The sequence below is a fragment of the Simochromis diagramma genome, unplaced genomic scaffold (genome assembly GCF_900408965.1).
Source record: "Simochromis diagramma unplaced genomic scaffold, fSimDia1.1 OVJJ01000421.1, whole genome shotgun sequence".
In the NCBI taxonomy this organism is placed as follows: domain Eukaryota; kingdom Metazoa; phylum Chordata; class Actinopteri; order Cichliformes; family Cichlidae; genus Simochromis; species Simochromis diagramma.
The window spans coordinates 8,666,789-8,694,575 of NW_024387250.1; the positions used below are offsets into that span (position 1 = coordinate 8,666,789).

The 27,787-nt window shown below is 40.5% G+C and overlaps 1 protein-coding gene across 1 annotated transcript; it reads left to right on the top strand.

Annotated features, from left to right (window-relative positions):
• Positions 1-806: 806 nt before the first annotated feature.
• On the top strand, positions 807-26,584 carry LOC120714840 (protein FAM53B-like). Its single transcript, XM_040001364.1, has 5 exons — positions 807-963; positions 11,843-12,101; positions 14,824-14,878; positions 16,944-17,776; positions 25,370-26,584. Exons 2-5 carry the CDS (start codon positions 12,021-12,023, stop codon positions 25,706-25,708), a joined length of 1,308 nt encoding a protein of 435 aa, XP_039857298.1. The 5' UTR covers positions 807-963; positions 11,843-12,020; the 3' UTR covers positions 25,709-26,584.
• Positions 26,585-27,787: the final 1,203 nt, after the last annotated feature.

Below are 27,787 nucleotides of genomic sequence, written 5' to 3' on the forward strand. Positions count from 1 at the left end.
AGCCTTTGGGTTGGCACATGGCTCAAGCTACACTTTTATTCCATTCATAATGTTAACCTATAAGGTTTTAGACTCTGTGCCATAACCCGCTGGCTGCACTACCAGCACGAATACCATGCTTTCATTTCAACTTCTCAAGTGTGATACTTCAAATATTTATGTTTTTTCACTCCATCTCCCTGGAAACACGTTTGAAGGTCTCCTAATAGGATTTTTGTGGATTGATTGAATTACTTCAGCATGTAACGGTGAACTTTCCATGGCGAGAGGTGGACGAACAAGTATTTCAGACCTTTTCGCACTGAGTAATGACTACCACTGGTACACTGGGGCGCAATAAGGCATTAATTAACGATTATAAACTTTATTTACTCGTGGTTCACGTTATTACGTGACGACACGTCTCGTTGTTTTAGGCAAAACGCATGGGTCCGGTAGCAACTTTTAGTTGAGTTGTTTATCTTTGCTTATTTTGACTCGTCAACACTCATTTATCTACTCAACATCAATGAAACGGGCTGCATAGTAATAAAAAAATGACCACGAGTATTGTAAAAGCCCGAGGGCACTGGAACGTACCAACTCGAAAAGGGTGGGGGTGCAAGTGGTGAATAAAACTTCGCCCCTTGTGTGTTGACATATTAAAGACTTTTAGTGTTGCTGGATAATAATTATAACTTTATGAGAACACTGCACAACAACCCGGTGTCCCCGTGTCCGCATTAGTTTGCTAGCCGGTTAACTTGTTGCTCGTCTCTCCCCCCGCTGACTTGAACTGCATGTGTACGCGGATATTGTTACAATCAATGCTGAAGGCAGAAGCTCAGCTCTCAGCTGCTTGCAGTCTTGCTTGGTCCTACGCTGAGGACGCTGAACTGGCGGCTGCAACTGCGATAAACTTTTTCTTTTTCGCTTTCCGTTTGTTGAAGATGACCTAACCTCGAAAGAGCCTCTGCTAGCCAGGTAGTAGCACGCTAGTTAAATTGTATGCACTGAACGTCTTTTTCTTTGTTTCTTTCACTGCTCTGAAGTTTACTCTGTTCTTGCTGGGTTTCCCCATATAACTTGTTAGGTTACTTTAAGGACACGTACTTTAAGAAAACATAAATGGCTTTTTGGGGGATGAATTTCTTAAAAGAGTATAAACCTTTTTTGTTCATATAAAAATAAAAATGTGGCGTGTTAAACTCTTTTTGGGTGACTGCAACTTAATTGTTCTGCACTCAGTTCCTATGGAGCTTCTAAATAAATATATGTATATAAAATAATCTACATGACCGACCTGGTGCTGCTATAAATGTCCCCGCATAATAACCCGTTTTGAGGTTTAGGGGCTTCACGCAGGCAGCAAGCTCTTTGAGGCTGCAAACTCCCCCTTCATCTGTCAGGCAATGCAGTGAATCTGAGACTGCTGTAAACTACACAGTACCTGTAGGTGGAGAGGCAGTGTGGTTGCTTTGCAGCATTGACACACAGTTCCTCACCACAACCCATGAGATGATGTTAAGAGAAGCTTTAGTGCTTTGAGTCATAAGGCTTGGCTGCACAAGTCGCACCAATCTCCACCGCACATTTAGGTTTTTGTTCTCTTTTCAGAGAGGAATCTGAAATTACTAAATCTTGTGCTTTTTTTCCCTGAGCATCAGAGTAGGTACTTTTTTTTAGGTTGAGGAGCCCGAAACTATTGGCCACTTTGTTCTTCCTCAATTTCAATTCTGTTTTATCAGCTAATATATAAGGCTGCATCCTTGAAGTTCAACCAAAATATACACTGTTCTTATGACTACGTGACAGAGATGAATGCATTATAAACTAAGACTATGATGTTATACATATATGAAACTGAAACCTACATGATAAGAACTGATAAGATGCTGATAAGAACAATTATAATTTAGGTTTGTTATCCGCTGGCATAGCTATGAGGCCTCTGTTTTGTTTTAGGCTCAAACTGTAAACGAGGACTCTGAATATAGGGCACAGTGGCAGCAGAGCACTAAACTGCTTATTTGTCATCTTTGTTTCCTTTGTGGGTTAGGAAGTGTTGGCGCTTATGTTTTGGTGCTTATGTTTTGGTGCTTATGTTTTGCCCTTTCCGATGCTAACCACAGCTGGCTGAGCTTTGTGGACACCATCAACACAATACCCTGAAGAACTGGTTTGGTATGAGGGTACATTAATTGGAAATATCTGGGAATTTTCACAGGGACACAGAAGCAAGAGGTCATCCTTGACTTGCTAGGTTGGTTGGTAAACTAAACGTGACTGGACGCATATTTGCAGAAAATGAAATGTCTTCGCAATTGCAAAGGTTAGCTGAAGTTCAGATTGAAAGTGAAGCAGAGTGCTTGGGCAGATTTAATCACCTGTCAACTCTAGTGACTATTGGCATGCTGATAGAGGTGTCTCACAAATGCGGGTTTGACTTAGATGTAACCTTTTCTGAGTACTTCTTATCTACTCTTCCAGGTTGGGGAAGATTTTGATCACTACACAATGCCTTGATTTCCAAAATAAACAATTGCTGGAATCTTTCAGCTTGGTGTGAACAAGTTTGTGAATCTGCAAATGTGCTGTTTGCTCTTGCGAATTATTATGTATGACTAGGAGCAGGGTGGAAGTGATCTGTCCTGGTGCCAGAGGTCTGCAAAGGTCCAGAAAACAAAAGCAATCTGTTGTCTTCTATATGTTACTTTGGCTGTTTTATTTAACTTCTAACACGTTTGGAAATGTTGCTACTGGCTAAGCAGGCATATTGAAACAAGTCAATCCATAGGACTTTTTCCAAAAAAGTGAAAACACTCCTCGCGTTGCGAAGGAAGCAGTTTAGACATTTTCATCACAGTTCCTGGCGATCGCTTTTTGTACTTAGTGTACTGCAATTGTGCTCAACAACAGCTCTGGTATTGTTCATCTGTAGGCTTGTTTTGGACATACTAGAAACATAATATATGGAGGCAATTAAGGGCGGTGGGTTTTTAAAGGGGATTGCTCTGCACTCCAGTGTGTGCTTAAGACGCACACATTTGCAAGGTCTTTGTGTTGCAGAAAAAAGGCCCTATTAGAACTCTATTCTGTCAGTGGGCAGCTGTGTGCCTGTGTGCTGAGCAAGCCACTGGCCCATTCTCCGTCTGTGTGAACAACTCTCACTCAGTCCACATGCTGACGCACATGCTGCCACTTTCACCCCTCTCGGTCCTTTGCTTTTTGCCTTTTTTGCATTTATTAATCATGCTATTTCTTCTGTTTTTGACTGTTATTTGTCTTTCTGTTCCACTACTGCTCCACTGTTGCTCTCTTTCCCTCCCTTGTTCCCTGACCCAAGGCATTATGCAAACCTACCAGAAAAGGATTGTTAGCCATGGCTGTCTCTGCCACCATGGTACTTTTTATTCATTTCAGAAGCTTCCCTTTCTTCTCTGTGACCTGCAGTCATAATTGCTGTGGCTTCAGACACATTTAAACTCACCCCACCTCCCCATTTAGTCTTAAAGAAGTTAAAAACAAATACCTCGGTTATTTGACTCTGTCAGTGTATTTGTTTCATTGTCAATATTCCTTGTTTTGTTTATTCCTTCCTCATTAACATGATGGATTTGTAAGTCTGGCATCAAATCGCCCACAGAGCCACAGACCAGCAGCTGAAAAGAAAAGAAAAGAGGCATTCTCACATACACCAGAGAAGCACTCCCCCAACCCCCCAAGACAGGCACCAGACTCTACTTAAAGATGAAAAGCATTCTGGGATGCAATAGAAATGCTCCAATGAACACTCTGCTCTAGTCTTTATGTGGCGATAGTGAGGAATTATTTAAAAAAGGAAAAGAAAGGATGCCCACACCGTGTTTGACTCTCAAATAAGTATGTCTTTATTTATTTTAGTCGTTTGCATATGTTGTGTGCATGTGCATAACCTGTATTCTTCTGGGAAAACCCCAAATCCCAGGTGAGCCAATATTTTCTCTTGTGTTGCCTTGTGTCATCATAACACCACACTTATGAATGGCAGCGGTTGGCATTCTTCTGTTTATTTTCCTCGACTGCTTTGGATTGGCTTTTCCTTACAATAGGAGCCAAACCATAACTCCAGTCTCATTCATGCCGTTCTTTACCGTAGATCTAGCCTGATGAAGGAATCTCCCAAATGAGTCCTTTATTTATTTAACAAAAAAACAGACAGAGAGAACTGAAAGCTTCTGTTAGTGTACAGACAGCCTTATCTGATGTATTTTTAGAACCTGTTTTCCACAGTTGTGACAAAATCTAAGCATCTAACTTCCTCTTTCAAGTATTAGGACTCTAATTAATAATGACAATCATTTTTTTGATATATACTAATGTGACACTTAATGTGTTACATCCTTTCACAAGCAGGGTTGTCTGGTCACACTGGCTTCTCATGACTAGCCTTGCACTAACATTATTATTGATTGGTAATCTAAAGTCATACATACAGCATGTTGGTTCTCTGTATTTGGGATGGACTCTGTTTTACATACTTGTTTTACATGCACCTGCATGTCATTACACAGAAGCTCAACATGTAGCTTGTTGTGTAACATATTAGATTACTTTAATCAGATGAGCTTATTAACTGCCAAATAACAAACAGTATTATTAAGATGTTGTATATGGAGATGTAACTGAAGTATTACAATTGAGAGTCTTAAGTCAGAGACTGATTGGAATTCTGTGTATTACTATGCAAAGAAAGCTCCTGGTCCAACTAGGAAATGTAAAAGCTTTGTCTACGGACATTATCTTGACCTTTACACAGTAGCAGTTTACTTTATTCCAGCACCAATTTGATTTGCTTTCGTTTTTCAACAAAGATGAGTGCAAACAGCGCATCTCACAATTTGAACGTGAAATGGCTTGTTTAAATTATTCCCAGTCATCACTGTTGAAACTAACAGATATGTTTTAAATTGATAATATGTCTTCTTCCTATTTAGCGCTGCTTAACATAGGACTCATGAGTCCAACATTTACTGTATGTGGTTATTTCAATGAAAAAAACTTAAAATGACACGTCTTCAGTGGGATTTTCAAATATCTGTTTTACATTCCTGGTACACATTATGCTGAGCAGTCAGAGGGTCCATATGGTGAGCTGAGCCCCCTCATGAATGAGTGAATGGGCTGATGGAATGCTGCTCATAGTTTTTGTTCTGAAATTCTCCCACCGATACTCACTAAAAACTCACCCACATCTCCAAAAAATGTATGTAATAGAGCAGCAGAAAGTAATTGATTAATTACTCAGTGCTGCCAACATATTTTAGAAACTATCGGTGGAACTTGGCTCCAACAGGGCCGCATGGCTAAACGGCCTCCATCTCTCCTGATGGTATGTGCAGCACTGTTTTGCATGGCGGCTTCATACACAAAGTCAATGTAATTGTTGTTTTGTAGAGCCCTTCTGCTTAGACTCCTCTTGCATATTACAGCAGACCTACTGTATATCTTTATGTTAATAAGCATGAGTATGCGAAAGCTTATGGCTAATTAACATACCATTACATATGAATATTATAAAAGCTTATTTTTCAACCTTGATGTACACAGTTTGGCATTTACACAAATGCCTTTTGTGCTCATTTGGACTGCACACTTCACCACAAAGCTTTTCTAACTTACCACTAGTGCCGTATTTAATGTCAGTGAGGAAGCAATTCCTCCTGCTTCTCCAGTCACTGCTGTCACGAAATCATCTTCATTTGTTTGATTTGACACCATTGTGCTTCACATAACAACAGAAGCACTTTTAACCTCATATCGGCTGCAGCACCATGGGCCACTGGCTCTATACAACACTTTCATGGACTACTTGCATGCCGAGGACACTATATAGAAATCAACTGGTTTTAAGAAAATGTATTTGTAAATTATGAGCTCTATCATTTTAGTGATTACAGTATACATGATAATATTATGTGTTAGACTGAAGATGACTGCTGCTCTGCCAGAAGCATGCGATCTCTCTTTTTCTAATAAGCATGGTTGTTAGAATTTGGTTAGCATTGCTAAACTATGATACAGTAGCCACATCTCTCTGACAGTTTTTCAGATTGACTTTGACTCATTGATGACTTATGCTTTGGCTACTGTTAAAAATCTCGTGTAATAGCACTAGTCAAAGACTGTTAATTTTCAAGCGTGTTGAATTTTTGGATTTGTATTCTTTTCATTAGACAATGTGGAGTTTGGATTGGAAGGGGGGGTGTATGTGTCTAGTAATTTAGTAATTTGTTTTATTTTTTTCTCCTTCAAACTAGAGTTATTATATTGATCTTTAAAAATCTACTATATAGGGTACTTATTAGGTCATTGGTACTGACAGTAAGTATAACATCACTTGTTTATACAGCATAGGAATGGCCCCTCCTATTGAGCTAAGCAATTGCTTGGGATTGCTAGCAGAACTGGAGCCTCTGGTGTATGTAATGTACCCCTAATGGATTAGAGCTCTAGTGTGCATAGAACAGAAAATGGAAGAAACCACAGGCAGAAAAGCAAGGATTGCTGGGTCAGTTGGAGAGGACAGTATAATTAGTGTGGTACCTACTCAAACACCTGATCCTATGCCTGTCAAGCTCCTTAAGCTTTCGGTTAACTAAACCCTAGTCTAAGAAACAGAGGTCAACCCCTAATAAATTTAAGGCTACCCTAAATAGAAAGAGTGTGGTGTGTTTGCGGGTTACATGTCACAGTGCTTCACCTTAGTAAACTGGCCTTGCTCAATAGTCCAGTTTCCTATGACAAACAGATTTACTGATAAAGACTGATGAGCTGTCCAGACATTATTATTCACTAGATGGGTGACATCTGCCTTTTTCACATCACCAGTTGTCATTGTTGTCTTCTGTTGTGTGCTTGGCTGCTATGGCTACCTATTAAAATCCTAGAAACAGTGTACTACCTAGCAACTGTTTTGTGTCTTAAGTCAGAGTGAAACTACCCCAGGAAGTATCAGAGATTCATTTTTGTGGAAAAAAAAACCCAAAACAAAAACTTTGACAATTTTACCTAACATATAGTAGATAACATATCCGCTCTCAGGCTGTAAATCTATGATTAAATAAATGTTAATGTGAAATGATGGTAGAATATGTGTATGTGAAGTTAACTCGTTGCCACAATGCTCTGTGGATATCACTTGGGGCTTTCTCCTTTCATGTATTCAGTAATGAAGTCAGTATGTTCCACACCCAATTCAGCAGTGGCATGTCATGTGACCACAAGGGAAGTAGAACTCCTGCAGTGCAAAGGGAAGTGTGCTTGCTTATGTGAATTATGTTAGTGTCTTCATGCCAACATAGTCGAGATAAGAAGACCAGTATTAACTGGACTTGCAAGTTAATTCTAAAGAAAGCTTTGGGGTTCATGTTTACTGCTCTTATTTCTATTGTAGATCTGTTGTTAAGAGTAACAGCAACTTAAATTGGAGCTTCAAGGCTGTATTCATGCAGAGATTAATGGTCACTGTCATGAGAGAAGCATTCAGGGTAATCTCCAAAAAAAGGCCACAACTTGACTACTTAAAATACATAAAGTTTCACTGAATAAGCTTTTCAGTGTTTATGTACCTTTGAAGGAGTAGACGGTACTAGGGTGATAGCCAAAAGATTCAATGGTATGTCTTGACCTCCCAGACCATTTTTACAACCTCGACCACATTATCCAAGAGAGGGGTCGCTGTGTGTTCACCCTGAATTAACAATGGACATCTTAGGCTTTCACAAAAGAAAGCCTCCTTTATTCTTTTTAAGGCTTTCATTTAGTTTCTCATGGACATCTGAACTATTTAAAACGGGTGTCAGCGTCTAGCCTTTTCTGACATTTAGTGCCACTTTGATTAAGGAAAACTGTGACAGTAATTTAATTTAATCTTATCAAAACAAGAATACGATCTGCCGAGGCTTTCCAGCCATGCCATATTTTGAATATTTGGGCTTCAACATTTCATTAGTGCCAATTGAACTGGTTTCCTCCAAGTACAGCAACTGATCAAAGTCCTGACACCAGACGCACTCCACACAAGTATGCAGCAACCAGAGCCAATTAGTGATGGACACCAAACACCCCGTTATAGAACTTTGGGGGGGGGGGCGCAAATAGGCTTCTATTTATCTGCCTGTACAAATCACAGCCTGGGCAAAGAGCCACATTATCTTAGCTGCTCTTTCTTGTGCCCTCCTGAGTCACTGACTATTGTGAGCCAAGAGCTGCTTTCTGCATCCCAGCATACACAAATCAGTTCTTGAAGTACCAGTGGATTTGAACCCACTTATGGTCAAAGTTTTGTTAGTTCGATAAGTTATGACTCAGCAAATATCATATATATTTGAGATTTATTGGGAAAGATTTCCTTTATTTGAATCAAATAGGGCTGAGATGGGATCTGACAAAACAATTGATGAACCTCAGTCATTTTATCCTTGACAGGCAAAGCAGTATCGCAAGTTGATCTATAGCAGGGGTGGGCAACTCCAGGCCTCGAGGGCCGGTGTCCTGCAGGTTTTAGATATCACCCTGGGTCAACAAACCTGAATCAAATGATTAGTTCATTACCAGGCCTCTGGAGAATTATAAGACATGTTGAAGAGGTAATTTAGCCATTTGAATCAGCTGTGTTGGATCAAGGACACATCTAAAACCTGCAGGACACTGGCCCTCGAGGCCTGGAGTTGCCCACCCCTGATCTATAGCAAGTGGAAGTCTTTGACTAAATCAGTCGGTGCTTTGTGCAGTGTTCACTGTTTTGTACTGTTAAGCTATAAAAAAAAAGTAATTAGTATAATAAAAGTATTAAGTTTAAAAAAAAAAAAAAAAAAAAAAGCACCTGTCCCATCACATTCATCATAATATGAGACTCTAATGAAGGGAGAAGTAGCTCTTCCAGTTTCAGTTTTATGCCTCATTTAGTATCCACAATGTCTTCCCTGGTATCTTAACTGTAAAGGATGAGACAAATCGTCATTTAAGTCACTTGCCTTTGTTTGATGATCAGCCTGACTTATGATAACAAAAACGACATTTTTCTGTGTGGGACATGCAGCTGAGTTTGTGAGATTTTGTCTGGCTTTATGAAACATATTTAACTTAAAGCTTAGTAAAATTGATAGTGTAATGTCAGGCTGTTTGATCATAAATCATAATCACAGCTATTTAACAATTGTTCAGTTACTGTGGAAACACAAATTTACTGAGCAGTAGATTTCCTCAACAGTGCATTTCCTTCCTCAGGGTGGGGTACAACCCTCACTATCACAAACCACTCAGCCCACAGTACAGGTTCCACTACCCTGCAGTATTGTCACAACTAGGCAGGCCTTTGAGGTGTTCATTTATGGCCCCACAGATTTTATCTTTGCACCATGAGGCAAGCACATGAGTGAAACAGGTTCGTCTGCGGCCCTTTAAGATTGCTTTCACAACGACATATTATCCGTAGGATAAAACCAACTTCTCTTAAGATGGTATTTTTCAGATGATCCAACCTTACCTGTCATTTCACCAGTGCTTGGTGAACAATGCTTTTGTTTTCAGGGAGGCAAGACAGGAAAAAGGTTGATGTTGTGCTGGATATATAAAAACACAGTAATGATTGCTTTTATAATCTTTGAAGACCAAAGTTGTAAAAATGATATTTAATTCTTCTTCCAGTGGAGTGTAACAGGGACTCATCAAACCTCAGATGAACTGATAATTTCCTGGGTTTTTGTTAGGACTGACATCTAGTCAAACAAAAAGGCTTTTCAAACAGTGTGATGTAGCCAGCAAGGACTCTTACTTTGAAGAGCAAAAATCTGATCGGATCTGAAAATGGCTCTGCACAAGTGCTCTACACAGCCCATTAAGCTCTGGTTTCCCCATCATGAGAAGTCGGTTCATTAAATAAGCATGGCTCCAGGCTTGAATTCACACTCGGTCTGCCCTCTCCCATGACCCTGCTTGCCAGTCACTACACACACAAGTGCAGGTTAGCATAAGCAGACATGCATGTACAGAAACACATGCACAGCTAGCTCTTGTTCTCAGTGTGGAGATGCTGTTTCAGCCTTGATCGGACAAGTCACGCTTCCTACCTGCATAAGTCAAACGGCACAATATAACAACCTTTACACACAGCCGTCACGCTCCTCGACCCTTATTCTGATTAACACACATACACACACACACTGCAATACATTGCCCCACCCATTACTCAGTGTCACTTCTAATCAGTAGAGTAATCTGCAAAACTGATTATGAAGAACATACTCTTTACTTTTTACTCCCACTAACAGTACCACCTTCTCTTGCCTGTGGAGGCCCGGTTGTGCTCCACCGACTCTCTGAAATGAATGGAGATAATGGGAGTCATATGCCGGCTGTTGGTTTCAGGCAGGCCTACATGAAACATTTATTTACTTAGTCTTTATGTAGTCATGGGGCTGGAAACAAGAAAAGGGACAGAGATGACATTGTTAAGTCGGAAGACATGACTAGACTGGTTTAAAAAAACAAAACACTTTTTATCGATCCATGTTGTTGTTTTTGTTTTGTTTTTTTTCCTCTACAGAAGTCAATTTTTTTTTCAGTGGTGCACACTTTTCCCTAAAGCATCTTGTGTAAGTGCAACAACCCTTACTTAACACAAAACCACATGTTTCATGGGCAGGATAGCATAGTAGGCCTGGAAGATCCATTAGCCTCATGTGTTGCTCCGGAGTCGAAAGCTGTCATTAGCCAGCAGTTGATTGGGGATCTGAACTATGCTGGTACTCTCTAATTGGATACTGTCAGTGTGTTTGGTGGTTGGTAAATGACGGAGTCCAAAGTCACTGCAGCTACTTTTATTTAAAAAAAAGCATAACTGAACTTGCCCATCCTCCGCCATAGTCATTCACATGCATTGAAAAACATCAGAAAGGCTGAGTTGAGAAGATGTGACAAGGCATGTTTGTCCCCCCAAAAAAAAAGATATAGACCATCTGCCATACATATAAAGCTTTTAACGGTTGTGTTTACCGAAGCAGCTTCTGTCTGGACTTTGCTATGTGTGGGTGCAGGCCGTCTTTGAGTTAACCGCAGCTCCATATATGCTTCTTTTCTGTTCGTGTTTTCTAGCCACATCTGTAGTCATGTGACGTGAGTAATGTCTTTTCCTGGATTAGCTAAAGCTAGCCTTCTGTTACAGCATGTTTAGATTCCCCCGTGTTCAGGGTAATATTGCTGACAGGCCAAATGTTCTGTTATCCACAGGGATGAGGAAGCAGTTTAACATATATCAGCACATTTTCTTTTAAAGCTAGTAGGTTGATAGGTGTGGGTATGTAGTGTGTGGATCTATATCGATGACTGAAGTTGCTGTAAGTTTTCGGATTTTAAATGCTGAATGGAAAAACTTAAGGTGTGCATATAGCAAACATGTATCGCATTCAACCGTGCCCCTTTCAATCACTGTTATGGGTATGTTAGTTAAAGCAGTGAGGAATGTAGATATTGAAGTGATTTATCTGTGAATGACAGTTATCACCTTACAGATTGATTAAAAAGGCAACCTGTTTGTATTTGTGAGAAACCTTTCTCTCAAGACATGTTTTAAGACAAAAATGCACATGCCATGCTTTTTGTGTTTGTGAAAAATCTTAATGAGAATGGCACAGAACAAGTTAAAGCAGCCACAATTGGGGTTAAGAAGCCAGATTTGGCACACTATTGATTGTTATGGCTATGCTTAAACCTGAGCTTTATTTAGGCCCTGCTTCTTGCCCATGTCTTGCAGCCAGAAACATCCTTTGCACTTTAATTAAATTAGTAATGTTTTTATTTCCCTTTTTTTCCATGAATACAGAGATTGGCTGACATTTGAGAGACCTACCTCCACCACCTTCACAAGTACTGCTCTTCAAATGGGAAATCTTCCTCTGCTTTTTGCCCAAATGCACTGTCTGCCCTCTGCTCTCATATAAGATGGCTGCCTGTGGCCTTTTTCTGCACCTGAACAGACTGGAGCAGAGCTACTTGCTACCATGGTGATTGTTTTCTCACAAACACTGGAAAAGAAGAAGGCTGCCAATGATGTAACGTCCAAGAGCATCGAGCGACGGCTGGTGAGAGAAACTTTACGTTTTGACTTTCACACAAGGCAAGCTTGTAGGTAGTGTACCCACAAGCATGTTAGACCACGATAAGTTGTTCACTAAAGGATTTTAGATGTCTTTAACTGTCATTAATATGATAGATACATTTTCACTTTTGAGGTTCTCTTACTTACTTACTTACTTACTGACGTTCAGTGTGAGCTTTATAATTGTCCCTTGAAGACAAAGAGTTCTAGGATGTGTTAGCCTAGAACAAGAAGGAACCAGTTCCCTAATAAAATAAAGGGAACTGGTTCAAAATCATTCCAAAATGTCAATGCATGGTGGATCAGTGGTTATAGCTATTGGCTCACAACAAGAGGGTTTCTTCAGGAGCTTTTTCCGACTAGTGGAAATAAATGGTTGTTTAATGTTGCCTGTGCCAAGACAGTCTTGCAAAAGACATTCTAAATGTCAAGAGTTTCACTTCCTGAGACTGGTTAACAATCCCCTGGTAATCACTGGTTGCTTGGGAAAAATGTGTATTCTCCAGCCAGTTGGCAAGTGGTTGCAGGAGGTTGCTTGCTGTCAGTTGGTGAAATTGGTTGCGAAGAAGAATGCTGCACTGAAAACCTCCTCCCAGATTGTTGCAGCCCCCCCATAGCACTCACCAACTACTCTGAGCGGTAGTGAAATGGTGAAAAGTGTGATGCAAAATGGTGATATTTGCTTTCAGTATAAAAGCTGTGCCTTTTGAAATTTGTTAGTTTGAGCGGTAAGGCTCAACTTTTATTTTACAGGCTGCAGCACTTTTTAACTCACCACCAAGCAGCAGTGAAAATGTAAAGAGTGTTTGCACTTTACATCAGAACTACAGGTGACTGTGGCAATATTCAAGCAAGCAAGTTTTTGGTACAGCATACTCTTTGCGACTGATTACACTCAACAAAGGTCAGTGGCCTCCAGCGAGCCAGTCAGGAGAATAAACGTTATTCTTTAGTGAATGATCTGTGTGACTAAAGCTTTAAAAAAAAAAGCAATGTATGGAACAAAAAAGAGCTTTTTTAAATTTCAGTCAAAATGTTATTTTTGGGGTGTCACCCCTGAGAATTATTTCACTTTTTTTTTTTTTTTTTTTTTAAACCAGCACCTAGGTTTCACTTCTCAAAGTAAAATAGGGGTTATTTACATTTTATTTTTATCTCACTACTCCATTCAGACAAGCACGGGAGAGTAGTTTTCACTTTCCCGCTTTTATCATGCTGCTTATATGCAGTTTTTAATCTACAAAATCTCAACACTCCTTCAAGCGCTTGGATGGTGAAGGATCACAAACATTTCTTGACACATTTAACATCAATATGATTTGTTCTGAAACGTCCAGGAATTATTTTCTTGGGCCCAACAAGTCTTAAATGTTTTTCTTTTGTTAAACCTCAGAGACTGACGTAAGTCTTATATAATATACTGTAAATGTAATCACATGCATATTTAAAAAAATAAAAATAAATCAAAAAGGCTTATGGACAGAGGTTTTTCACTGCTACCTTTGCACTCATCAGCTGCTCACATTAAAGGCCTGGGGGTTTAGTGTACTAATTCTGTCATTTGATCGTCTTCTATGGCACAATAGCCTTTATTTTGAGTTCTAGGCTTGGTATCTTAGAAAACTTTTTTTTGTTTTGTTATAATAACCTCAAGGCGAGTCACTGCAGTGAAATGTGGCATTTTCTTTTTTTGTTCTGTGTGCAGATAGCCAACACCCTCTTGTAAGAAATTAACTATGGGATGGATGGGTGTCTGATTAAAAGATAAGTGGGTGTAGGCAAAACTGTTTTATACTCCCCTAATAGCCTTTGTACCTTAAACCCAAGGAATAAAACAGGTGCGTTACAAAATTTAGTTAAAGGTTCTTTTGTATTGTAAAATCATTGTCCAGCTGTCCTTGAAGGTATTTCATGCACCTTGCAGTGAGTTAAAGGATAATCTTTAGGAAGTAGTTTCCAGCTCTGACAAAAGTGAAAGTGTAAAACCAGTCCAAAAGAGTGTAGTTCACCCACTGGATAATGGACTACACTCTTGAATCCTTGAGTTTTAAGTAGCAACAATAGCAGCGATGGTGTGTTAAGCTGCTTGTGCTAGCTAGCTAGCTTGGGTAGGTGTAACTGTAATTTACTATGATGTCAAAGGACTTGAGACTTAACTAGCTTTAACATTAGAAACTATTTAAATGCGCAAGTCTTACAAAAATGTATTAAAATTTATATACAAGCGTAAATTATTATGAAGCGTAAATTAGTGCAGTTTTTTTGTTTAGTAAGCTCGTTGGGAAACACCCTACATATTCAGCAAGAATGGAGCAAATTAGCATTCATTTGGAGTCTTTATTCATGGAGGCTAATGCTCACTCTTTTGTGCACTGCTTATTCTCCGCCTCCTCTTCAGAAATGTATCTAATTCTTTAGTCACCCGCTAGTTGCTGAGTATGAGCTAGTTGTTGCTGTGAACCAAAACGGTAAACTCGCAGACCATAAAACGTAAACAGTAAGCTTAAAGTAAGTAACCATTTGCATTGGCTTTGGTTGACGCAGATCTTTGACTATTTCACACTGGTCGTTTGGCAGCAGCGTGTAAATAATCCTGACCTCAAAATGAAGACACATGAGTCTTCTCATTTGATTTGAGGGCTGAACTTTTGTTCCTTGGCTTTTGTTTCTGACTTTTGCTTTATGTTCGCCTGTGCCCTCAACAGTGTGAGGTCCCCACCATGAGCAGAGGGACCACCCTCCTCTCCCGTGGAACCGTAGGTGAGTTATCTTCATTATCACTCATTATGTCTTTCTGTTTGTCTTTCCCCCTTTGCTCCTGCTTCCATTTATTAAACGCCATCCCTCTGTGCTCTGCATTTAACATCTGGAAAAAAGCAGTGGCTGATTATTTGTTAAAAAACATTTCACAACTGATATAACACAAGTAATTGTCGCCTTTAATTCCCCAATAAGTTGAAGTATCAAAATCAGCGATTGCAGTTGTCTTGTTGTTTATCCCCTGCCACACTCGATCACTCACTTCTCCCTTTTCCATCTGTCACTCATCCCCCACTCATGATCAGAGTGCACCTGCCTCCACACAACGTTGCACAGCACTCTCATGGGAGTGAACTGTAATTGAATATTCTGCTGCCTATGTCAACAATTTCCCTTTAGCTGTGTTTGTGTAATTATCCTCTGTGTTAAAAGAAATACTACTGTCAATACAAGGCCAGCTATCTCCCACTGCCCTCTTTTTTTTTTTTTTTTTTTTTTTTTTTTTTCTTCCTTTTTTTTCCCCCCCTCTTTCTTTTGGGTAAAGATTTTTCCACTGTTAATCCTGACATTAAAATTGGCTAGCGTGTTTTGTTAGTTCAACCACTTTGTCTTTTGCTTTCAAATGGGGTGGCCTTTTGAAGTTCATCCCTTTCTCCTTTTGTCCAGTTGTTTTCCTAACATTCCTGTCAGGTCGTCACTGTAGCCCCCGTACATTGTTTGTCCAGCCAAAACAATGATTTCCGTCCAGTAGTCTGGGAGAGAGCGTGCCAGAATTGGAGGCAAGCATCCAAAAGGATGGTTTTTGGATCAGCAAGGGGCTCTTTTTGACAAAAGCTTCAATAGAGTCGAACTTAGCCACACTTTACTGTAGGTGTATTATCCTCCACAAGACTCTTTTGTCCCGATGGTGAGACAGCTGGAAATTCATACTGCTTTGACGCATATCCTACTAACCACTTGACTAATGGGAGTGACTGCCCAACTGTTTCACTGGCTGATTCTTATCATAATGTGCAGTTCATGTTTTTGGAATCAACGTTCTTGCATGTCCAAGTTTTAAATAGTCAGGAATGTTACTGCTGGAAACTTAAAAAAATGGCCAACATAGCAGTCAGTGGAGTGAGCTGGTTCGTGCTGAGGAAGAGAATTTATTGTAATCTGGGTTTTTTTTGTGTTTTTTGTTTTGTTTGTGTGTGTGTTGGTGTTTTAAACCACAGTATTATTTATTTATTTGCATATTTAACTCTAAAAGTAATGGAGGCAGAAATGTGTTTCTCATGCTCGGAAACTGTAATGTGCCAGTAAGAACTCACAGCTGAGGTTTCACTGCATGTCCTGCAGCTGTTTATGTGAAAAACAAGCAGACAGACAGTGATCTTGTTGAGTCCTACTGGGCATGTAGTGTGTTATACTGAGCATTGTGACTTTTTGGGGGGTGGGCAGCCAACTTTTTAAGACTTTTAAAACATTTCCATCTTTGAATGCACAGATGTTTTTTGTTTTTTGTTTTCTTTTTCTTTTTTTTCCCCAGAAAATGACTTTTGACTATTTTTTTTTTCTTTCAACATTATTGGGAATTTTCAGTTCAGCTTTCATTACAGTTACTGAGGAACAGCACTGGTTCAACTGGTAGCTTTATTTCCTCTAGGCATAACCTTGTCAATCATGTTAAGACAAACAACCTCCCACCCCTTTTTTTTGTAATTCTCAAAAGCTCATGATTTCTTTTTTTTGTTGTTGTTTCTACTTAGCTGTTTCTTTCTTCTTAGTTTAATAGCTCACCATTGCAGTAAGCACACAATAATCTCCCTTTATTCTTCCAAACAGTTTGTTCTTACACCAACCAATCCTCTTTGCCTTAAGCTTATTTCTGCTTGTGTGTTTCTTTGTGTCTTTGTTGTTAAGTACCAAATTATCCTTCCAGATATTGCTGCTAGAATTCATCATGCTCTAGTTAACAAATGCAGTTTTTGCTTAATATTGCTTGCCGCACAGATAAAGATGTGTCAGAAGGGCTGCTGTTGAGGTCAATTAGTGTGAGGCTTTTATGTTTTCCCTATTACAGAGGCAGATAGATGGTTGGATATGGGGCGAAGCTGTGCCATCCAGCAGAGAGCTCCATGCCAGTCTGGTACTCCTCTATGGGATGTGACGCCTGATCACAACAGCCACTGTGCCAAGGAACCAGGCAGCACCACAGCAATCACCAGCCTGATAAGAGATCTGAGTCTCTGCAACAGCACTCACGCCGCATCCGCCACTGCACACTACACCACTACGGCTACCAGCCAAACTCCTACGGCACCCCCGAGCAAACGTCAGTGTCGCTCTCTGTCACTCTCTGAAGAATTCACTGGCTTCCGCTCATCTTGGAGGCCCCAAGGGTCCCGAGTATGGACAACGGTTGAGAAACGAAGGTGCCACAGTGGAGGGAGTGTCAGAGGTGGGGGAAGCCATTTTCCCACCATGCAGCGTAGCTCCAGCTTTAGTTTGCCCTCACACTCCAGCATCACTTTTGATGGAATCCAGGACCTGCCATTCTTCAACCAGCCGCTGCCTCTCCACCCTCAATTCACTGCCTCTCCAGTCTCCCCTACCTCTCTTGCCACACATCATCACCACTCCCAAAATCACGTCTTCCTCAGGCCTCTCTCACTTTCCCACGAGCAGATCAGCCTGCCAGAACACCAGAGGGAAGAGGCATCGGAGACCAGCTCTTCAGACTCCACCCCAGAGCTGGGGAGACGAGCTAGCCAGAGAGCCAGGGGAAAGGGGTGTTTGTCTCGGAGCAGGTCTCAGCCCTGTGTGTTAAATGAGAAAAAGGTCGGCATGAAGCGCAGGAGACCAGAAGATGCTCAGGAGCAGCGGCCCTCCCTGGACCTGACAAAGATGACTCAGGTTAGCTGGAAATGTTGAACATATGTTGACCTGCACAGACAAGCACTTACATATTCATTGATTTGAATGCATTCAATTGGAATTTGACTAATTTCAGAGTTTAATATTACATGTGTTTGCTGATTGCACACAAATGAGTATCAGCTTATTTCTAATCTTGCTTTAATGCTGGGAAATGCGCTCTGTTGCATTCACTTTAATCCTGAACCAGATGCACTTACAACACAGACAAATGCTTTTTTGTTCTTAGACTAAAGGGAAGTTCAAGACATCTTCAAACAAAACTAAGTCTGTCTCTTTCTCTCAGAGTTTGATCAGGGAGTGGATTAAATTAAACTGTATTAAGTTTTCTGCGTCGTCAGTCCGAGGCTTCGAGGCTAAGTGATCTCAGGCTTTCCTCCCTCTAGCTTAGGGAGCGGTGCTTACTAAGAAAGCATTCCTCATGTTCAGTCACGCTGCCTTGAACCACTCTCTAGCAAGGCCCTCTCGGGTTTATAATTTCATTAACTCTGTTGGGTAAACAAGTCCATCCAAAGGTTGGACTTCTCACCATTTATTTGCTTCCTCTCTGCAACTCCTACCCAATATTTCTACCTGTCAGAAAAAAGTGGCAGTGAATTATGGGTATATTTGGATGCACAGAGCTCTGGATGGATTTCCCAATGTCAAGAGTTTTTGTTCTTTTGTAAGGTCAGAGGAAACAGTGCACCAGCCAGAGAGTAAACCCAAACCCAAAATAGATCCAGAGAAGTATTTTAATGACATGAACTCTTTTGATATTTGGCAGAGCTTTGTTTCTTCTTTTTTTCTAGTGCCCTGAAAGATCTTGATCTGATTCTTGTATCACATTCAGCTCATTATTTATGTGAATGCTCTGGGAATTTTACACATTGTCCTATTTACCCATCCTTTCCTGATCACTTAAGTCATTTGATACTCAAAAATCATCCTTCACAGTACCTTGTTTCAGGAAAATATTGTAATTTTCCTGTCTCTTACTAGAAAGTTATCATCAGTTCATCCATATACCCCCCCTTTTCCTTTCTGGAAATAATATTAGTTCCCAGCCAGTCATACTTAGGACCTAGCCAGGGTTGGATTAACAAGGCATGGGTAATGGAGCCTAGCAAACATGTTTCCCCTTGTGTTGCCAGCTTCTAAGAGGGGAAAAATTAGGCATGCAACATATAAAGAGCGAATCCACAAACACACACATGGAGCCAGTTTTACATTAACTCGACTAGGGCTGTTCGATATAACGATATATATCGGATGACGATATAAAAACGTCTATCGTTTCATTTTACGCTATCGTTTGTTTCGTGGTGTCGCAAAATAAACTGTTTACAGCAATATTTTTTTCAGCGTTTTGATGGTCACTGTAGTGGCTGTATTAATTTCCTAAAGTTCTCTCTTTCTCTTATATTTAATATAACCACACTACGGACGGACAAGCGCCTGTTTTTATGCGTTGTCGTTAGCGTGTCCGCTTGTTTATTTTCCACATAAACATATTTTTCACAATAAAGCTCAAGATCCTGTTGAGACTTTTCAAAATAAACGGAATCACGTGAAATAGTATGCAGAGTATTGACGGGTGAGAAGCAAAAAAAGAACCGTCAGGTGCTAAAAAATAGATTGGACTCAAACGTTAGAACAGGCTTTTCCCTGCAGCACGCTGTGTAATAAATACTCACAAAGAAAACGGCGGCCGTTACAACTTATGTCTAAAAATATATATTTTCACGCATCAGTTAAAAACTCGACTCCAGGTACACGACGCCCAGCTGGAATCACTTCACGCAAGTCGAGCTGCCCGAGATTCACAGAATTTACAGAAAATGTTAAATTTTTGTGATTTATATATCGTTATCGGGCGATAGATGTCTTATATTGGGATATGAGATTTTGGTCATATCGCACAGCCCTAAACTCGACTTGCCATTAGTCATTGCCATTACTCTGCCAGTTACGGATTATTGTCAGCAAATGATCTATTCTCAAAGGTTAGCGGGTCAAAAAATGTTTTCACTTTTTTGGGGGGTTTGAGTCGAGTTGCATGAGTGCATGTTGATGAAAGGAGTCCGGTCGTACAGGTTAGATGGGTCATTTCAGATCTACTGTAACCATGTTTAAATTCTCATCCTCAAGCACACCTCGGGAAAGTTACCAGTAAAGCATTGCATACAACAAAGATAGTATGATTAATACGTGCTCCCTTGCTTCATTTTCTTTTCCTGTTATTGAGACTTGATGTCAATAACTAAACCAGGTCAAGTGTGGCCAGGAACTTAAACAAGCAGCGTTGTAATATCTCAATCTAAATTTAATAAACCAAAAGCACAAAGAAGATACCGCTGGAGATTGACATTGTTGTTACCAAAAGTGGTTGACCTTTGTGAGAGCCTAGGGAAAGAAAAAGATCCCAGCTGGCAGACTGTCTGGAAAAGGAAGTGTTAATGTGGAAAACTAGGGCTGGTTACAACCTGTGTCTGATCTACAGAGGATAGAACATGCAAAGTACTGCCAGGGTTGGGAATATAATAGATTTCACCAACTCTGATTGGAAATCAGTTATTTAATGTGATCTTTCTTCTGATGTTATATATTTGAGCATCACAAGACTTCTTAACTGGCCTCTGTGTCATTGAAGTGGCAGTTTTTTGTTTTGTTTTTTTTCCCCCCCTGGTTACGCACACACAATTCCTCCCACTCTTTCTCAAGAACTGGGTGAGCCTAATGACAACATTATTACTTTTCATACCTACGTAAACAGTAGATTTTTTTTTGATTTTTTTTTACTGTAGGTGTGTTTTGAGTAATGCTGTCTAACATTGATTAAAAGAATAGCAAACATGTTGTAGATGGGGCAGGAAACTGTGACATTTGTCTGAACTGCAGTGGATACAGACAGGTGTTGTTTGATTAATTTTCTATGGAACGTGCGCCAGAGACTCGCCGAGTGAAGGATCATGGTGGTCAACAAGCCCTCAGTGTGAGTTAGTGGAACATGGTGTAATTTGGCCTTTAGATTCCTCGACCACGTCAATGAAGGCGGGTGTGAATTCTGGGGATGCATGTCATGCTAATCAGCTATAACTTGACTACCGTGGGGATTTACATGCAGCCACCCCCAAAATTCCTTGAATGTCCTCCCAGTCAGCCATGTAGATAAGTTATCTCTGCCTGCCCTTCCACCTTGGCCTGTCATTGTTGTCTTTTTTGGGGGATTGTTTTTTTGTTTGTTTGTTTTTTTTTTAATGGACTGGCTATTGGGCATAGCAAACTCCATGTCCTTCACTGAATGATTGTTGACACTTCTTGCACAGTGAATTTGAGGAAGCTGTGTGCTTAAGTCCAGCCTGGTCAGTTAACTTCAGCTGGGCTATTGTCCATTTTTGTCCAAAATATTTATGTGTGTGTGTGTGTGTGTGTGTGTGTGTGTGTGTGTGTGTGTGTGTGTGTGTGTGTGTGTGTGTGTGTGTGTACACAAACTTGTAATATTTTCTTTCTCCTGGCCCAAGTTCAAGCTGCTCTGGTCTTCCCCTCCTTCTTCCATCACACACACTTCATTCCTTGGATGGCAGACATGATGATCATAACTGAGCCCTGCATGCTTGTGGGAACACCTAGGTAGGCGTCTTGAGGTGCAGCTCTCGCTGGGTATAATGACATGTTGTGACTTGTCATAAATGTGCATTGTAGAGCATCGCCGAACATTAGTCTGTAGTCACACATTATTATCGCCTACACTTTTTCAACATCTGACAGCCCAACACTTTAGTCTTTTATCATCATTTTACCTCTGGGCATTTGCATGAATAAGCCAGGCATTCTGTCTGCAGAGGAGTAAAATAGTAGATGAATACACACACCAAAACAAAGACTGTGTGTGTGAATGTCTGTTATAGTCTCCTGTCTTTGCTTGCACCTCCTTGTCCTCTCTTTTGCTTCACAGTTGTTTGTCGCTGGAGGTCTGATTGCATGTCATCCTCAGACCAGTGTGTCGCTGAATGTTTATGTGACCTAATTTCGGCACAGAGCTAAACCAAAGAAGCACTATCGACTCGTATACTAATAATCTGAAGTTGCACAGTGAATGCAATGTAAAGTACCTGCACCTCCCAGTAGTGTACTATATGTGTGATTGTGGTTGTAGTTTGGTTCACAACAGGGCCTTTGCATAGCATTTAGCTCGGTGATTTTAGTTGTTTACCCAAATCATCAGGAGGGTATTTGCCTAACCTCCTGGCATGTGCTTGTGCTTCTTCAACAGCAGCTGCCTTTTGAACCCATGCTCTAAATAACATCCTTACAGTCCAAGCCATTGTTGTGTAGATCACGGTATAAAATAATCCACACTCTCTATGAAAACACCACTTAGCTCTAAATTATGTGTTCTTATAGGATTTTGGTGAATATTAAACGTAAAAACAAAAAAGGTATAAACCAATCCAGTGGATCTCATGTCTTGTTCACTTTTTCTATTCAACATTCAAACGTGACTTGCTGGAAGGCATGCGTGGCTGTGGTGGACCTGATGTGTCAGATATAACTGAAAACCATGCTCTCATTTCCCTTAATGTGTATGGCAGCATTGATGAAGTTGTATGGTTAAAACATGGTACTGCTTGGGACTATGCTGAGTTTTGCAGAGGCATGTATACAGTGCTGTGCAAAAGTCTTGAGCCACCTTTCATTTCTCTATATTTTCTTAAGAAAATGTAAAATGTTTTTTTTTTTTCTTTTTTTGTTTGCTTGGGGTTTTTTTTTTTTTTTTTTTAACATGTGAAAACGTACACTTCTTTGTATCTTTATTCTTCAAAAAAGCTTGAACTCACTTGGGGGCGATCGTGGCTCAAGAGTTGGGAGGTCGCCTTGTAATCGGAAGGTTGCCGATTCGAGCCCCGGCTTGGACAGTCTCGGTCGTTGTGTCCTTGGGCAAGACACTTCACCCGTTGCCTACTGGTGGTGGTCAGAGGGCCCGGTGGCGCCAGTGTCCGGCAGCCTTGCCTCTGTCAGTGCGCCCCAGGGTGGCTGTGGCTACAATGTAGCTTGCCATCACCAGTGTGTGAATGTGGATGACTGGATATGTAAAGCGCTTTGGGGTCCTTAGGGACTAGTAAAGCGCTATATAAATACAGGCCATTTACCATTTAGGCAAGCTTTCTTGGAATGTATTTAAGTATACTTCAGGAAAATGTCTCCTGGCATCGTGAAGGACATTCAAAGCTCTTCTTTGGATTTTGACTGTCTTTTGTTTTGTTCTGGGCTCTGGGGAATGTCTAAAGATACAATGTAAAATCGATTGTTTCCTAAGTTATCTATTACATGTAGGCATAACATAGGTTCATCCTATGTAGTAGGTGCCTTTTTTTATGCTTGAGTGATTTATAGGTCAATGTTAAGTGGCTTAAGAAGTACCAAGAAATGAGTGAAAATGCAGCCAGTGTCTAAAGAAAAACTTTAAAAAGGCTGGCCCCAGACTTTTGCACAGTACTGCACATATTGTAGCTGGAGCTGGAATGTAGGGTGCTCTTGGTCAAATTATCAGTGATAGAGAAGTCACTTGAGTGAAACGGAGTAATACACGTCAATGATTGAGCTGCATTATTGACTGGTATTTCTACTCTTGAGTATTACAGAAATTTATATCATCATGGGAATACTAATTATCCTTTTTAAATGATCCGTTTAAATGACACTGTTGTTTTCTTTATCCTTATTTATTAATTTCGTTACTAAAATAACATGATATTGCCTACCCTGTCAGTCCAAAGTTTTTGACTATAAGATTAACAGGCCCAATAATTCCTCTTTTATATTTCTGCTTCTGGTCAATGTGCATTTTATTTTACAGAACGGATGTCCCAGACCCATGCTATTTAAATGCACTTGCCAAATCAGCAAGAACTAAAAACTGAAAGGAGCACATCACCAAGACTCCAGAAGTTCACTTTATTAGTCATAGTCTTTAAAATCTGCTGCATAGTATTTTCTGTGGATTAGGACGAGATGTGTAGAGTTTAAAATCTTTCAAACTCATGCTTCAGTTTTTGTTGTTGTTTTATTTTACACTTTTTTCCAGTAGCTTTGTTTGTGCTTGATTAATCATTTTTGACTAAAAGTAGAAATCTGCTCTTATATTCTTTTAAAATTTTTATTGTGGTTCTCCAACCGTGTTTCTAAATAGGACATTTGAGGATAATAACTTTAAAGTGGTTTTCGTCTGTGTATGGTTAGATTCCTGGTAATGGCAGTGGGTAATATGAGATATGACAGGTCCAGGGTAGCGAGCCCATGTGTGTGGTAATAGTGATTTGTGTGTGTACATGGGTGTTTTTCATCTGGCAAAGCTGGGTACACAGCAGAAATTTAACCCTGCTCCCCCAGCCTACCACCACACCCACCCAAATCCCAGTCAGGCTCAGTAGATTTTATAGAAAGCATATTGTATAGAGACAGCCTCTCCACCTCCTTTCTCTCTTGCTTTCGTCTCCTCCTCTGCTGTGATAATTAGTAGTGGGGTAATACCAGGGGTTGAACTGAGAGAGCAAGAGCTCTGAAATCCCCTTTTCCACTCCAGTGGGGTAACTACAGCAAAGGCCTCCCACTCCTCACATGATCACCTCAAGCGCTTTCAGTTGAAGCATGGTGTGTTTGAGGTACTTGCATGTAAAGTTAATCCTGAAAAGTGAGCTAACCTTAAACTTAGCCAGCCTCACCCTATGTTATAGTTTTCTCTTGGACGGGGAAACGGCAAGCCTGCTAAAATGAGATTTGAGAAAGGGTGTCTCCAAGCTCATTGTAAAAGGAAAGGCAATGTCTCAACACATGCTAGGGAACATTAGAGGTGTCTGTCATGAAAGCCTGGGCTTTATAGAGAAAACCTCATCTCTATTCACCTCCATGCCTCCAACATCTGCTGCTGAGGGCACTCCAGAGATCATTAACCCCTTCACTGCGCTGCACGGCTGCCTTTCTTTGTTGCAGAGAGGAATTCAGGGTGGAAAGAGAGCATGAAAGCAAACCAGGAGCCTTTGTGAATTGAGTCTCTTTAAGGTCAAGTTTTGAGAGCAAAAACGCAGGCAATTGTTCACATCCAGATTGTCCCTGGCACTCCCTAGTGTGAGCTACAAAACATCATAACAACTGTGAACAACAATGACTGACATAAGAAATGTCTTTTACCATACAGGGTTGGGTTAGGTATGTGTTTCAAAGTGGTTTCCAGTGATAAATAAGCCTAGAGCACAGTTTGACACGAGATACATTTAGTGGTTTGGTGCTCATTTCAGTGTTTTGCTCAAACAAACCAGAGGGTTAGCGTTCTGTGTATACTCTCCAATGCCTTGTGCGTGTACTGGTGTTTTTGCATGTTTACATGTTCACATGCCATCAGTGAAAGGGAAAGCCGGCTTTTAAGATGCCCAAACTGAAACCCAATCTCAAACTGACATTCTGGGAAACTCTGAGCTCCCTGACATAGTCTTTGACTTCTGTAGCTCTTCATCAGAAAGAGGCCATGATGTGAACGTGTGCAAAAATGTCCAGACTAACATGGTCTTTTCTTTTTCTTTCTTGTTTTTTCAGACTTTACAGAGCTTAAGCTGCCCTGGATTTTCATCTAGTGACAACTGCCAGTCAGTCCTGTCCCCGCCCACCTTGGACTTAATCGACCAACCGGATTCAGACTTCACAGGCGTGTCTGAGCTGGGACTAGAGTCATGGCAGGAAGTGATAGGAGATGACGAGGAAGAAGATTCATCTTACGAGGATAGCGACTCCGCTTGTAGTGTGGACTCACGGCCTGGGTCTCCTGTAGGCATCGAAGATGGTAAACGCACCCTCTGGAAGGGTGACTGTGGGACACAGAGGGACATTTTTCAGCTTGGGGGAGAGCTGGATCTTGAACAGATCGAAAGAAACTAAACTTTGCATCGACGATTTTAAGACTGCGTCTGGACTGTTATGGAGAAATGACTATTAAGATAAATATGAGGAAAAATAATAGCTAATTTTGTAAGGGAAAGGCTTTGAAAAGACAAGGATGGTGATACATATGATGAAGCATTGCATATGTTGCTAATGGCTGGCTTCTTTAATGACACCTTTGCCTTGAACATTCTTACTGTTTGTTTAAAAAGCAGTAACCTTAGTTTGTTTTGTGTTTTGTTTGTTTTGTTTTGTTGTTTGGTTTTTTTTGTTTTTTTGGATCAGATATTCAGCTTAACTCAGGAGTGGGAAATTGAGGGTTTGTCTTAAATAAGTGTCTCAGCCCCCCGCTGTCTTTTAACCTGATGACCTTTCCAAAGTCAGCTAACCTTAAGTTTGTAGTACTGTAGCAGTAGCTGGGCTCTCTTATATTTAGCTCAAATTTGTTTTTCCAGAGAAAGTGGAGGGCATCAACAATGGGGTGACACAGAAAGAGGCAAAGACAGACTTACCCTTGGCCTTCCTCTTCATCTTTTGTGCACACGTGAAAATCTGATTTGTTTTTTTTTTGCTGAATGTAGGCTCAATAAGCTTTATGTGGAGTTCAGAAAATGTAAAGTGCCTTCTTCTGGATGCTTGCTGTCTCAGTTCTCTTCAAGAAACTTGCCTCAATCGAAGCCACCTTTTCTGACCCAAATAGACAAATTGTATTTTTGAATTAAACACTGAATCTCAAATTGTCAGTTCTAACATCAGTGTATATTTTTCTAAGTAACAGTTTTTTTTTTTAATGAGCTGTTTGTGCAGGATTAAGAATATAAGGTCTTTGTTCTATAAGAATGAATATGAAATAAACGTACATCCTGCACTCACTTGTCTGGTTTAATTTGAGTTTGTAATTTTGTAATGATTGCTCAGTGGTAATCAAGATTTCTGTAAAAGATAGCTTTCACCCAGACAGATCAAAAGTCTGAACACGCTGCAAAGTTTCCAGATAATCTTTAGAAGCCATACCCACACGCAGTCGTTTCCTGCATAACATTTCAGAGCCATTTCATTGAAGCTCACTCAGCTTGTATTGTTTTGAATACCCGCAGGTACATAACATGATTATGCAGGAAATCGTTTCTCTATAAATGTTTTCTCTGTACAGTGGCTACCTAAGCTATTGAAGAATACAGCAAGTCAGGTTTAAAAACAAAACAAAGAAAATTATATTGGTTGTGTGCAGTTCCCAGACAAAATGGCAGGATATCTAGCAATGGAATATTCCTGTCCAGTAACCCTGCACTGGACAGAGGAGGTGATGTCAGGAGAAAATGTCTGGGGAGCCAGACATGTAGACCGGACAGGGTTCTTCCACTCTGGGATTTCCTATCATTTCTGTCCAAGCTTACAAGCTCACAGCACCGTCACCTTAATAAGACTTACCTCCATTTAATCTATTTAGATTAAATTTGAGTCTTGTCTCATCATCATCATTGTTATTGGCCACGAGGGAGGCTGATTGCTGAAATTAAGTGATAGGACAGATTGTTTTTCCGGCATGGGGAGGAAGGCACTCAGTCCAAAACTGTTTATGCTGAAAACAGGATGTTGGAGTCACTTGCAGCCTTTCCTTCAATGATGGCCTTGAAGGAAGGTGAACTCCGACATCTCAGCGCTTAGGTGTTGGCTTACATAAACATGCACCCAAACATGTACACTTATTCAAAGGCCCTGAAATAGATACTGAATGTGCTATGTTTGTATACGCAGAAAACCAGTCACCTGGCCTGGAAAACTGGATTAGCCATTGCTTCTCTTTCATTCCCAGTGGATCGGTCCATCTGATGTTGGAAGAATAAGGATTTGCAGATGAGAAGAAGGTCACATGGCTCAGATTTTGAACATGGCACATGAAAAGAAGCACACAATGTCTGAAAGTTCACACTTCAATGGTGAACTGGACACAAAAGACTGGAAACATAAAATCATGTTGCTATCAACAGTAGTCCGGTTACTCGTTGCTCCCAGAGGTCAGTAAACCACACGCACATACGCAGAAAACACACACACATATTTCCTCTTTGGCAG

Coding starts and splice junctions, on each gene's coding strand:
- LOC120714840 (XM_040001364.1), top strand. CDS start 12,021: ATGGTGATTGTTTTCTCACAAACACTGGAAAAGAAGAAGGCTGCCAAT. Junction 12,102..14,823: donor AGAGCATCGAGCGACGGCTG/GTGAGAGAAACT, acceptor TGCCCTCAACAG/TGTGAGGTCCCCACCATGAG. Junction 17,777..25,369: donor ACCTGACAAAGATGACTCAG/GTTAGCTGGAAA, acceptor TTGTTTTTTCAG/ACTTTACAGAGCTTAAGCTG.